Source organism: Cottoperca gobio, chromosome 15 (genome assembly GCF_900634415.1).
Source record: "Cottoperca gobio chromosome 15, fCotGob3.1, whole genome shotgun sequence".
In the NCBI taxonomy this organism is placed as follows: Eukaryota; Metazoa; Chordata; class Actinopteri; order Perciformes; family Bovichtidae; genus Cottoperca; species Cottoperca gobio.
In genome coordinates, this window is record NC_041369.1 from 4,680,827 (window position 1) to 4,695,486 (window position 14,660).

The 14,660-nt window shown below is 41.3% G+C and overlaps 1 protein-coding gene across 1 annotated transcript in view; it reads left to right on the plus strand.

Moving 5' to 3' along the window:
* The window catches only part of dntt (deoxynucleotidyltransferase, terminal), an 89,418-nt gene extending 75,645 nt beyond the window's left edge, over nt 1-13,773 (plus strand). The window contains exon 11 of the mRNA XM_029450187.1: nt 13,679-13,773. Coding sequence (XP_029306047.1) covers nt 13,679-13,765 — 87 coding nt within the window. The 3' untranslated portion in view covers nt 13,766-13,773. The remainder of the gene's footprint in view (nt 1-13,678) is intronic.
* The last annotated feature ends 887 nt before the right edge of the window (nt 13,774-14,660 follow it).

Below are 14,660 nucleotides of genomic sequence, written 5' to 3' on the forward strand. Positions count from 1 at the left end.
TTTATAATTGCAAAGAAAATAATAAATCAACAACAGTAATTAACAAACATGCTGGTTATATAAACTGAAACGGTCTTGAGTTTCACTTAAAAAGCCATCAGTGAAATGGTTGCACATTATGATTTATACCGAATGATAGCAAACGGATGAAACAAGAAAAACACAGTTGCTGACTTCCACTTTCTGTGCATGGAGTGCTTCTCTCTGCTGTTTGGCAGATCTTCAGTCTTAATGTTTCAATTTATAACTTTCTATAGTCAAGGAAGCTTCTGTTTCTGCCAGACACCACAGTTCTTCTCGGGCAAAAAGGGTAAATCTACAACGTCATAGGGAAGGGGACATTTTTATTCCTTCACGCCGGCGACAGACACAGCCCAATCCCGGTAAGGAATTTCTTCAAATTTGGCACCAATGTCCACTTGGTCTAAAGGATGAACTGATTAGAATTTGGGGGTCAAAAGTCAAGGACACTGTGAACTCACAAAACACATTTTTGGCCATAACTCAAGAACTCTATATGCTAATTATGACAATTGAACTGCAACTTGACTAATTGGCGGATGCATCCGAGTGCATGGTGGTCATTTTCTAGTTTTTCTAGCTGCAATTTGTGATTTATGCTGACAGGACAAATATATTTTTCTGTACAATGTAGCTTTGTGCAACTTTAAGAGGCTGACCTGTGATGTTTGATGTGGCTAAGGGAAGGTAAACAGTCATGACACTAAAACAGGGGAGAGACAAAGATGGATTGACAAGTGAAGAAAAGGAAAAAGAACGAAAGAGACAGGAAGGTTTGTCGACTGTTATCCCTGACGAGGCTGTATCAGCAGGAGGGTCATCTAATCAGCCTTCACAGTGGGACAACTACATCAGTTAGCATCAATGATAAATCATATTGACAACTATTGCCTGACAGAAGGGGGGTAATGATAGAGGAGGGAATGTGGAACTGGTAAAAAATAGACTGAAATTAAGGAGAATTAAGGGGGAAGGAAGAGTGATGGACACAGCTAGATGATGGAACACTTCTAAAAGAAGACTGATGAAGCACCAACTCCCTCACTCACAATTAGTTTAGCCTTTTTGTTCAGAAAGGTAGACAGTTTGTCAGTTCTTTATTTCATTTATGGTTCCAATTTCCATTAAACAAGGCAAGGTAACATGTGTTGCATTTTAAACACGTTTATTTCTTAAACATATATTAAACAGACGAGTTGTCATAAAAAGCATAACCTGAGTTTGAGTCCTTTGTGGAAGCCATCTTGTTGTCTGTGCTTAAAGAGGGGTTAATGAATGAATGAATTGATGGGTGAGGTATTGGCAGCTATACTAAATGATACTAAATGATGAATTAATCATTTGTTTTTTTGAAGGTGCAGTATTTAAGTTAACATGTTAAAGAATGAACTGAGGCCTTGTTGTGATATTTAAGATGAGAAAAACGATGTATATTTGTTAAACTTGTAAAGTCTCTGTTCCAGAGAACCGACCTGATTGGCCAGTTTGAACTGAGAAGGCGGGCTCTGTGGCTGTATATGTGACTGGAATGAGAGTGAAGGGGTTCTGGGTTTTTTTCTTTGTTTTCTTGGAAAGAGTAGCACAAGTACGGTTCTGAGAAGAAAGAACGTTTTGTTTCTTTGATTCATTTGTTGGCGGAAAAAAAATACTCCTTATTTTTCAAGCGAACCTCTCTGTTTTCTTTTCGTCACGTTTGTTCACGCTACCCTACACCTCACCTTACGACAAAGCATTCAGGACAACTGCATGAATATTATCTGTTTATTACTGTACTTGAATTCTACCGCCCCCTTTTTGCCCCTATGACCCATATCACCATCACCACCTCCCCCACTGTACTTCTGCCTCAACTTCTCTACCCTCCCATCCACCCACAGTGCCTGTTACCAGTGCTTAATGTGTGAAAATAAAGGACTGGAAGTATTTATAGATTCTATTGAGCCTGCGTTTTGCAACACTACAATAATAAAATTCAATAGCAGGCCTAATTATCGACCCAAATCCTGCAACAGGCAATCTATTTCTCTGGAATTATAGTATAAGGAGAAGAAATGAGTTGACTCTGTAAACTCGAGAGGACAAAGAAGGGAAAATAATGATGTTGGAGGTGGGAGCTGCATTGCGATTGGGCTGAACCGGGTGTCGGCTCACTCGGGAGACAGATTCCACTCCATTATTGATGAAAGTGAATGGCAGAGGGTTTCAGGAAAGGCCCCGTGTTGGGTCATGTCCGCTTGTCGTGTAACATTAATTGACACAGCCCTTGTGGTGTCACCCGTCCATCCGGGGCTCCTGTTTCAGTTTGCGCCATTATTTATTTACAGAGATGCTCGACTGAACAATCATTTGGGTGGTTCAGGCTTATTGTTTGGTCTCTGTGCCCTCTAAAAGGCTGGTTTCACTCTAGAATACCAGAAAAAGAGATGTACGGACATGTAAGAACAAATCTTTAACACACTGTTCAAACTGAACCGACTATACTGAATCATCATTGTCACCAAACCAATTGTCACTGGTATTGTACTTTTAGTAGTTAGTAAGTCCACCAGTCAGTTCTCATCCTCTCTAGCACAGAAAAACAGTTTTCCCACCCAACTCCTCCATCATAGTTTATGGAGAGTGTTGTGACGGTCCTGCACTCAGCAGAGTGGAGGGGGGGTGTGCCAAAAGTTCACATTTGTTGGACTTTGATCTGAGTTGAGTTGACCTTTGTGAGCACAGCTGATGGCTGCTGCTTGTGTTGCAATTACAGATAGGAAACATTTCTAAAGAATGCTTCTGAATGTAACTATGCAGTCACAAATCAACATAATTTTAAGACCAAACTGAAGACGCTCGCTGAGCGAAATGTCAGCCTTCAGAATTAGTTACAAACTTTAGATTCTGTAATTTCTCCTGGAAATCAGAACAGATCATGGAAGATTATAAAAAACAACAACGTGCAAATGGTTAGAAATGTTTATTTTGTCAAAAAACTCACTCAAACAGCCCCCCTACTACACGGAGAAAAGAGGAACGCAACGCAACAGCCTCATTTTTGTAACATTAATATGGCAGTAGAAAACTCTTTTCATTAAGCATTAAGCTAGCCTTTTTGTGGAAAGTTAATTTTTTGGAAGCAACATTCTCTTCACCTCATTGTGGTGCACCAAGCCTGTTCTAGTGGGTGTAATTACCCCCATCAGCCACAAGAAGCAGCAGTGAGCCCATCTCACACTGATACAGTGTTTTCAAACAGTAGGCTTCGGTATTATAAGAGAAAAGACTTGAAAGGGACGAAGGCTAACTGTTTGGTCACTTATTTTTACTGAATAGAGCTTGCATACATTATAATGTAGCTGAGTTGTTTAGCTAAGCAGAACTGTGCTGCCGACAGGCTTCTAACAGCCAATGTTAGTGTTAACTAGGTCTTCTCCGATTTCATCATTGTTGTTCACAATGTAGCATTATCAGGTAAAAAAACATCCAGGAGAAGATCTCTGTTGGTCCAAAACACATTTTCTGTCGTCCTGGGTACGGCGGGACACCATTGGTCTTGAGTCCTGACGGTACTACCGTCGAAACGAGTAGTCTATCGTCACTTTTACTGAATCTTGGCATCTATTTGGTTTCGAAGTATCGAATATCATGACCTCCTTACCTGAGACTGCCTCCCACAAATCCCAAATGGGGCGAGTTTTGTACTGAACTAAACGTGACAAGTTAAATCAGCAGCTGAACTACTGAAGATTCAGAAGGAACATCATGGCACAGAACTAGACAGTTAGTGACAACACATCTTTGTACTGGACGGAACAAAAAGATTCATCTCAGGAAAAATGATAAGTACTTTTAACCTCTGGTAGTAATCATGTTCTGGAAAGCTGTGTCAATGTAATGTATACAGCCTGCACTCATATAATTATTGACTTATTTAACTCCGATTGATAACCATGAGCACATGAAGGGCTGGATCAGAATTTAGAGCAGGCTGTTACCATTTAGGAGAAATATGTAAATGTTTCATATAAGAATGTCTGCAACCTTGTTGCAAGTTGATGTCGTACATTGACGATCAGCCTGTACCCACTTCATGAAAAGTTGTACACAAGCTATTCTGAACACTATTTGTTGATCAGAGTCCTCCTCCACAGAGGCAATGCATTTCCTGTTTGCAGGACAAACTGCGGTTCTCTTGGACAAAATATGATAGGCCGAAGCAAAGATAAGAAGCTGCAGTTCATCCAAGGCTCTATTTTAGTAATGATGACACTGTCTTGGAACCAGGGTACGATTAGGAGGAACACATTAATCAGCCAGTGTAGGCCCTGATATGAGTCTATTCCTTCCTTTTCAAAGCGGTCATCTCTGAGCGACTGCACTCTGATGGAGAGAGCAGTTCAGAGCGAAAATAAACCACAAAAGATTATCTGCCACAAAAGCCTCTCTCAACGGGACTCTGAAGTAAATACACGGTACCTTAAATTAAATTGGCGGGGGAGGAGATATCACATATGGCAACATAAGAGAACCATTTTCCAATGTAGGATGACAGAGAAGAAGGATGGTATTTGCCAGCCTTTTAACTCATGACGCATATTAACAGTTCTGTGTTGGATGACAATAATTAGAAACACAGCATGGAAGGAAAAAGCATGTATAATGAAAAATGTATAATTAAAATGTTTATTTTAATGTTTCAGGACTCATTGACTTGTGCCCTGCTTGGTAAAGCTGTGGAAATGACACAGAAAATGCAACTCTGCACACACACTGATACCAAAATTACCAAACACTGCATGATTGTTACTGACTCTTTGACTATATTGCACCTTTGGCTCCCCAATGGGGGCATTCACCATCACAGTGAGTTGCCAAAATACAAAATGACTACCATCAAAAAAATAAAGCTATGTGCTTGTGGCATAAAGGCAGACACAGAGCCCATCAATGTACTGTCACAAAAATAGAACCCTGAGTGCCCATATGGATGGATTAGCTGATTTATGTGTTGGGCTCTTACCACTGCCAATACTGTGCTTGCAGAATCAAACTGAACGCATTCACTGAGAGTGGGAGTGCGTATATTTAGGTTGATCGCAGTCAGCCATAGCCCCCTCCAATAGATAAATATCTTCCATGTAAAAGTCTCAAAACTGTTAAATAGCTTTGGACAGCTTTGAAGGAAAATAAACATCACTGTGTAGCTGGTATTAATTAATAGTTTATAGTTATCAATCAATACATTATTGTCGTTATTATTTTTAAGTCTTCAACAAAAAGCCAGGTAATATACAAAGTGTAGCCCTTAAAAGTTTGGCAAAGGTTTTTGCAGTATAAGCTTCATTTCAATGGTATTTCAATGACATAATTAGAATATATAGAAGAATCCTTTCAGACATTACAGTGTTGTTGCACAAGTTTGAAAGTGAGGCCCCCACAGTAATGACGCCTTGTTTACGTCCGACTTCAACCCGGATACTTCTACAATACAGTATGATAACAAGAAATTACAACTTACTTTAAAAGAAATCTAATTTATCTCCAAAACTGAGGAAAAACACTTTTTCAGCATATTCCTGTCCAGTCCCATGATTTGCTGCTTCTCCAGTGGTGTGACCCATCATAAGACCCATAGAAGATCATGGCTCATAGCCGAAAATTATACGTCGTTATAATTCCCAAACAAAGCTCATATTGTGCCAATGTGCCATTTTAATTGAGCAGAATGAAAGGAGTGCTGAGGCAGCACCATCCGATCACACTGTCTGGAGCAGGAAGCAAATTGGTCATGCAAAACCAGCCCCTCTTCAACAAACCAATTAATTATTTATGGGCTTCAGTGGAGAAGAGAAATTTAATTTATTGTTATCATTAGAAGAGTGTTCTGTTTGGGTCCATATGAGGAAGAATCAAGCTACAATTACAGGCTGCACAGCTCGGAGAGAACTTCATATGACTGCGGCAGACAGCCGTTCTCACATTTCACAAGTTTGCAAGATGGCAGGCAGAATGAGAGAGCGTTTCTCTGGGATCGAGGTGCAAAATAAATAAGTATTGAGCAGCCTGATGCCCTCTGGGAGGAAGCTGTTCAACAGTGTTGTGGTCCTTGTGCTGATGCTTCGGACCCTCCAGGAGGATGGCAGAGGAACGAAGAACATGTGAAAATGATGTTCACATACAACTCGACTGCATTTTCAGTTACGTTTCGAAAGCAACATATTTTCACTCAATTTATGGTTGCCGTTTCAACACGTGTTTACTGCTGTGAATTAAAACAAAACAAAACAAAAAGGCAACAAAACTACTTGGGTATGAATATAAAACATCCTGGTTTGGCTTAAAATAAGTATGTTTGTTACATTATTAAAGTTGCGTATGTAAATCCAAATAAGTCAGCGTTGTCGTTTGGTTTCACATGAGACACGAACTGTGCTTATTTACAAACTAGTCGAACCCATGAGACAAAGGGTCAAACAGCTTCATCGTACGGGGGGGTCACACATTCTCTGTAGCACCTGTAACCACACCCCACGCTAATGTCATGGGGTATGACACACCCTGGGGTACACTTCTACATCACTGCAGAAAGGTGAGCAGTACAGCTGCACTTTAAGCAGAACAAATATTTTAAATATATATATTTACCATCCATTTTTATTTACAACTACAATAAAAAATGTAGCAACAACTTAATTGTTCTCATGAGCTTTAAAGCAAGACTTGAACATGTGCTGAGTTTCCTTGAAAAGAAACAGCCTCTTCCTCTCAATCCTGTCAACTTGTGCATCAACAATCAACAATCATTGATGACTGCTGAATAGTTTTATGACTGTTATAATAATATGACTACATACAAGTCATATTATCATTATTAAGCCATATTAAAGCGTCCGCATACAAAACAGTAATTGTGTCAAAAAATATCCAATATCCATCTCTCTCACACACACACACACACGGCTGTTTGTGTCACATGTGGAACCAGAAATGTTTTTTTTGTCACGTAACTTCCGTACACCACTTCCATAGTTATTTCAACCCAAACGTTGACTTATTTGTTGCATAACTTTGTCGCTTTTGTAATTATTTTAACCCAAACCACAATCTTCTGCTAAAACTAACCAAGTAGTTTTGTTGTATGAACCTAACGGAGTTGTTTCCTGTGAAGATGGAAGTTTAGTTTCGAAAAGAGCCTATGGATGTCACAAGCGGAGCTTTTCTTAAGTTATCATACTAACCATTGAGGTTACGTTGCGCGCACACACACACACACACACACACACACACACGCCATTTGCCCAATTTCAAGTGCCATAAAGTGGGCACAATAAAAGGGAGTACCAATGTCCAAAAACAAATCTTGTACAACACAAATATTGTGTGTGAAGCCTGCATGCAACCTTGTGTCCACTCACAAGTAGTGCAAGCATAAGTATATTGCACAAATCAATATCAACCGCAGGTATTAAAGTCCGTCCCCCCCAGGGCCCCGCAGCGAGACGCAGTTTTGTCGTGGCTTAACAGGCTTCATAACATACTGAAGAAATATGTCATAAATTGTTATTGCTTCATTCCAGTTCCTTTAGTCAATGACAATGATATGCAAATGGTAATATACATTTAGAAGTTCTACTTTGGCAACATCACAAGGACACTGGCAAAGCTTTTATTACACTTCTCTCAGACTCTTTGCTGTATCCGTTCATTACCTTTGGGCAGCCTAATCAACTAAATAACTTTGATTTGCAAATGTTTACTCCTCCACGGGAGCAAAGAGCCATAACACCGGGGACGTGGAGTGAGGATCCCATTGTTTCTGATTAGGAATTAATTATTTGCTGCCCGTCTGCCTCTCTGCCCATTGCCTGGGCTGATTAGCAAGCAGGGGACGGATAGGTAATGACGATAACATTAAACTCAATAGCTGTTTTATGGGCAGCAGTGCTTTATGATGCTTGCACTAATTGCTGGTGTGATTAGTGAGGTGTCTGTGCCCTCTCTGGTTGCTCCGGCTGTCCTGTGAGCTGAGCTCTCGCAGACCGGAGCACAGGGAAAGTGTGGGTGTGCTGCGGATCGTTGCAGGAAGAAGACACAGGGGCATAATCAACTTCCCACTTTTTCTGCGCCTGTCAGCCCTTTCCTGTGTGCTGCAATAAAGACAAATTAACTTAAAAGCAATCACAGGATTTTTCTTGTGGATCTCTTGACAATAAAGTAATCTATTTCTAAGTGTCGGCGAGAAGGAGAAAGTCCAAATAGAAAAAGGAGACTAAGAACATTAGCTGATTTGATAACCTGAAATCCAGGTGAAAAAAACATTGCATTTCTCTTTGCCTTTTATGTGTGTGCCTTCTCTGAGGGAAATGTATCTTGGACTCTTCATATAAAGGTGGATGTCCTTACACATGAAACACTTGACTCTGTCATGTTCCTCTCACTTTCAGACCTGTTGAAATACAACATGTTGAAAGTGATTTGAAAGCTTTATGTGCATCTGCAATTCAGTCTGACCTCAATACTTAGTTCTTGATACGTGGCCATTGTTGGTGTTGGCAAGCAGACAGTCAGTGCTGAAAGTGAAATGACTGCACTCTTACTGGGGCGTTTGTTCAGATACATTTGACTACCACGGAGCTTTCATAAGTGAATTTGCATGGATTTCATGTTGTGTTTGCATACTTCTCCACATGACCTTTTGCTTTCTTCTCTCTGCAGACTTCTGTTTTCTTTTGACTCACTGTGTTTTATAAAGATTTCGCTCGGTGTCTGATACTGTCTTATTACATTTGTATTGATAAGATAATTCCTCACATATTATTTCTTTCTGTCTCTTGTATAATCGGATGAATTTCTGTCAGACATTTTGATCGTCCGTTGCCACAGTTGAAGCAGAGCCACGAGCCGCTTCTCCAAGTTCCCACTATTCCCCTAAAGTGAACCATTTACAATCTATAAAGTATCTATAAACGTAGCTTACCTCTTATTATCTCTGTAAATAAGCAGCTGGCTCTTTTATTTTTCTTTGAAGTTTCAGCGTGCACGATGCACACACAGATGACTGTTAGCATGATTGTGAACCGTAACATAACAGACCTCCGCTAGCACACAAAATTGTACCTTAATCCGAGTTTTCAAACATCTTTATCTTTATTAACATTTGTCGATAGCCAAAACCGTTGCTTTCATTTACATTTTTAACGTACAGTGAGAACACTCGGGTTGTGAGCTTTGGGTTTTCATGGCATCCGATTTACTCGTAAAGTGTGACTTGGAATTAAACAACAACATTTCTAAAATCGTGCAGCGTTTGCCTTTAAGGAGTTTATCTCTTCCCTGAGAGGATTCTTTCGAACAGACCAAACCAAAGTGCTTAGTGCGACTGGGTGAGAGATCCTTTCAGTGCTGCAGCTCCTGCTGAAGAGGACCAGTCTATCAAGATAACATCTGACTCCACCCTGAGGCTGAGGTTTGCAGCGCAGACACTGAGTGAATTCTAGCTTGATGTGCAGAGGGAACATCCACTAATAGGGCAGAGGGCTGTGAAGTGGACTCTTCTCTGCTGTTGCCTGATTGAAAACAAAGTACAGATCTGAGCTGAAAACCTTTGAGAGTAGCGATATCAAGTCTGCAACCCTGTTTAGAAAAGACTTGCTCATCTTTCTTGACACATATCTGTATGTGTTCTGGGTTTTCTTTTTTGTTGTTGCAAGGATTGAACTTTACTATCTTTGTAACACGATAATTGTATTTATTCTTTCTTTAAAAAAAATAAATAATAAAAAAGCCCACAGACTGCAGGAGCAACACATGTCACAAAAAGTTGAAATTGAAGTTGCTTTTTTATTTGCACAGATTGAACTTGTTTGTAATGAAAAAGTTGTTCCCTCCAAAGAATGTAATGACAGAAACAGTTTGAGAACCACTGCTGTAGAACATCGTAACAACTCCTGCTATTCGTGTTGAGTGGAAGGAATTACTTTTGGACATTCAGGTTCCGGGGATTTAAGTCCACAGTTCATTTTCTGCATAGACAATGCTAGCTAGAATTCCAGGGCTTGAATGGACAAGGAACTCTCCTGTTTGTAGCATTAGTGTAAAAGATTAACTGTAGACAATGTCTTGTTTGATGATAAAAAGTCCAACATATAATTTGTGTTAAGATGTAAGGTGAGAATTCAACTATGACTACCAAGGTGAATCTTACATCATATTGTTCCCAATTGCGAAAAGTATGTGTTCACGCCTGATGTGACTGGCTTTTCTGCATAGCAACAGCTCATCAAAGTATTTAGAGCCATCCACCAATTTAGTTGATTGAAGCTCAATCAGCTAATTTTTTCTGTTGTGCATATCCAGACTAGGCGAATATTACATACTGTACATAGCTCATATGTTTGTGTGGTTATGGGTTGATATTGAGCTTCCTCCATGTTTCTGTACTTCCAGCCTGGTCTCACTCCCAGAGCGTCAGAGCAAGTGCCCTGGAAGTGTTGTGATGGTTAGGTTGTGGCTTGTTTCAAATGTTATGTAACCACTGTTACTACGTTGGCAAGTTTACATACATTAGTCAACTATATCTTTATGACTAGTTTCATCATGTTGAGAATATTACGTGGCCTCAAAGGCTACCGGCAGACACCGGCAACCTTAAGGTGGAATATCTTCTTGCATGTTGCTCAATGCAAGAGTTGATGTTGTGAATCAATCAACTCGCCTTACATGTAAATATGACAACTTTGACTATTCTCTTTGTTTTGTTGTCTCTCTCGGACGACACACGCTTTAGGGTTTATTGGATCTTCGAAATGCGTAAAAAAAGTTGATATGAATTTCACTGTGAATATTGTATTTTCTCACTTGGAGAAAAACAGTGGCGGAGCGTTGTTCTGGCAGCATTGCATATCTGATGAAGGCCGATAAAGTCAGCTTAGCGTGGTTTGGAGGGGAGGATGGATGGGCCAAACTAACACAGGACTCACCCAGGAGACTGCTTGTCGTGTCCTGTGTGAAACCAAAACCCAATGTGGAGTTACGGAACTTTTCCTCAACCTAACCAAGTACTTTTGTTTTAATTCACGACGTCAATCACGTGTTTACTGCGACCGTATGGGAGTGACATATTTTGACACATAGAGCTACCCGGTGTGTTGGAAAGTGACCCCAAGTGCTCTTGAACAAGCGTCCGTATGTGACAATTTGGAAGTAAGAACTGGTTGGTCCTTCAAATGCTTGCTGGCAGGATATTGCTGAACAGCGATCCCGGTTTTTCCCTCTCTCTCTCTTTATCTCTCTGCCTCCCTGACTCTCTTTGATGTGTCAGTTGAGTCGGGCCAGAGCCGGGCAGGCAGCCATGTACATCAGCTCCATCCATCAAGCAGTGGACCGGGTGGCAGAGAGAGAATGACGGGCAGCAGAGAAGGGGCAGATGTTTTGCAGGAAATGATATGTGTTCACGTCCACGAGGGATGTCATTACGCGGTGGACAGAGAAACATGTAGCTGATTAGCAGCTTATTAAGTCAAGGACAGTGGCTCGAAGTAATGCACACGGCTTCCATTTTGGCTTGTGGTGCTGATGGCTTCCCAGTCACTGAAAACCTGAGTGTCTCAGACAGATAACCTCTCCTTCTAATTAACCGCTGCTCTGTTCTTAAACTCTAAGCTCCTTTTGATATACCAAAAAGCTGCTTTTGTCATTTCAAGTATAGTTTCCCTGTGCATGCCTAAAGGGAATAAGTTAGAGGTACATAAGGCTTGTGGATTTTTCTCTCGGAGAGTCTACACTGTGTGCTAAGTAAATAAAGCAACCTCTCCCTCAGGGCATGTAGGGATTGGAGGAATGGAGGAAAGTGGACAGTGCAGCTGAGGGAGGGCTTAACCCTGATCCAGGACAATGGCTAAATTGGTAATGTTGAGAATCTCATCTGTACCCTGTGTTTTCTCTTTTAGTTGGATCTCCTGAGTTGTCCTCTGTTTCCTCTGAACAATAAGCCCTGCCGTGTGTTGTTGGAAATGGGGATTTACTCCAAATCACATCAGCCTTGTCCAGCAGTTTCCTTACTTTCCTGTTTTCTTTCATTCCTCACGCCTCCACTTTTTATCACCTGTATGTTTAATAAAGTATAGCTCGCCGCATCATAAATTGCAGCGATCTGTGTCTGCATTTCAAGTGTTTTGAGAGCAATAAATGGGTTCAAGGTTATGAGCACAATGAAAAATACAGGTAGTGGTGGACAACATAATGGCTTCACTGAAATATAATAATGTTTCACAGACAATACAATATTTTATTTGGGAAAGAGCGATAATATTTCTGAGGACGGCGCTGATTAAATGTTTTTGTACAAGTGAAAATGAGAGCTAGAAACAGAACTAACCTCCAGAGATGTTCAGAAGTGAACATTAAAGGATATGATGGGTTATTAAAACTGGGGTCTTATTTATCACAAATTGCGTCAAAATTATACAAGAATATCAGACACAAACACAGGACACGAACATGCTCATCCTACAGGTTCTAATCCTCTTCCCCATATTACAGACACCAAGTTTATTGTTTACATGACATTTAAGAATTCATACTGGAGAAGCATTAATTGCATGTTAATGAGTGCAAACAGGAACTGCTAGCAGCTAATACAGCCAGACTTTTGCAACAAAATACTTCCTTTAAGAAATCCAAAAAAATGTCAAAATGAAAACAGACCTGTTCCAGGACATGTAGAGTACCAATGACATGACTAACAACAAAGGGAGTAAAACTATTGAATCAAAACATCCAGTGGTTCAAAGATTTATCCAAACTTATTTGAAAGCCAAAACAAAAGTTGAACGGGAAACTTTCTGTGTCAGCGTTGACTTACCGAACTTCCATAGTTGTGTGCGCTGTTTCCCTGTTCAATGGGGGATTTCTATGGACAAGTGCGCTCACTTTCACTTTTACTCCCACGCTACATACAGCGTGCACCCAGACACCTACAACGCATGGCTAACCTGTCATTTGCATTATAAATAACAAGCCAGTATGTTGGGAGACGTGCCCTGTAGTGTTTTCCCCTCTCCTGGCTGCCGACGAGTTTGTTCTCAGTTTTCTCTACCTTCGGCTGGCAGTGGGAGCCGACATGCTCTTGGTTTTTCTGCCATCTCTTCGCAACGTGTCAGGTCCAGTTTAGCACTTGAAGGCAGGATGTGTCAGAATCACAGCCCTCTCTCTCCAGGCTGTCTCGCTCTCAAGGTGAGTCAGGCGTCGTCACCACTCCTGTAGAGACATAACCCATCACATGGCGTTGGTAGACGGCCAGCAGTTAATAGCCTTGTCGTGATTTGTCAGGGAAAATACTCCTCTGCTGAAGAGTGCAATCACTTAGAGCAAGGTTAGAGTGTTTATGGGTTGGAAGGGAGGTGGGCGGTCAAATGTAAATCTGCACAGTCACTGCATGTTTGAGCCTTGGCACGATCTGGGTGAATAAAATCCTAAATTGATATTGACAGCTTGCAGTGGAGATAGGAGTCCAAATATAGTCACAGCTAAGGCTGCAAGTACAAGACATGAACACTTTCAGGAAAAGCGAAGGTTGAAATTGGAAATTTGTGGATTCGCACTGGTGTCACCGAGACAAATTCCTGCACATTCCTGCACAAGTCACTGACTTTCTGTTTGTTTGTCCTCTCACTAGAAAGAGTTCCTGGCGGCTTCGACTGAAAAGGACATCTTTGCCCATCTGGGTCTCGAGTACATCGAGCCTTGGCAGAGAAATGCGTAGGCCTCCGCACCTCTCTGGCTTGATGATCCCCTATGCGTACATCAGTGTTTATCCCATCTGCTTGCTGCTCTGAGACTCTCCTGTGATTCACTTTCAAAACAGCTTTTGATTTCCATACAGTTTTGTATCGTTGTTATTGTGGTTGTTGTTGCGTCGACTTGTGTATGATTCATAATTCTGCTTATTCACTATTGTCTGTTAGGAAGTAAACACTCTCCTTTACCATTCATGGCTTGCCTGTCTCTAAGTGTTGTAATCACAGGCAGGACACAAAGACAAATCAGTCAGAGTATACAACGCCTGGGGTGCCTGCGAGGTGCAGGAGGGAGGGAGTCTGAAGGAAACAAAGGAGAGGGAAGTGGGTGACCACAGAGAGAAAGGGAGGGCGAGGGAGAAGACAGGAAACGATGAGAAAAGCGAGGGGGAAGGGAGCTTTTGTCGAGCAAAATGTTGTAATCACCCTCCTCCTGGCAGGAGAGTGCTCGACGTGAAGCTGAGCCAGGTCTCTGGGGAATTGAGAGGCGGGTAATGAGCTTCAGATAGAGGAGCGTTCGCCGTCGCCATTTAGCCTCCATTTAAGCCTACGTCCACTGGAGATCATTTAGCTGGCATGCGGCAATCCAAAGACCCACAATGAACCCCCTTCCCCAGATGCTCGGCTGAAATTAGAGGGAATCAGCTGCACCGGAGGAAATCGTAAAGAATTCCGACGGAAGGTAAATGAGTCCACTAACCACATGATTGGGTCTTGGCATTCAAAGCCACTCTGGCTCCAGTGCATTAAACTTCCATTATCTTATTGGTTTGACTTTGGCTTATGTTTTATGTATGACGCTTTTGCTTCTCAAGATTTGTGTCCTTATTTCCCCTGTATGGTGGCTCTGTAGGACACTGA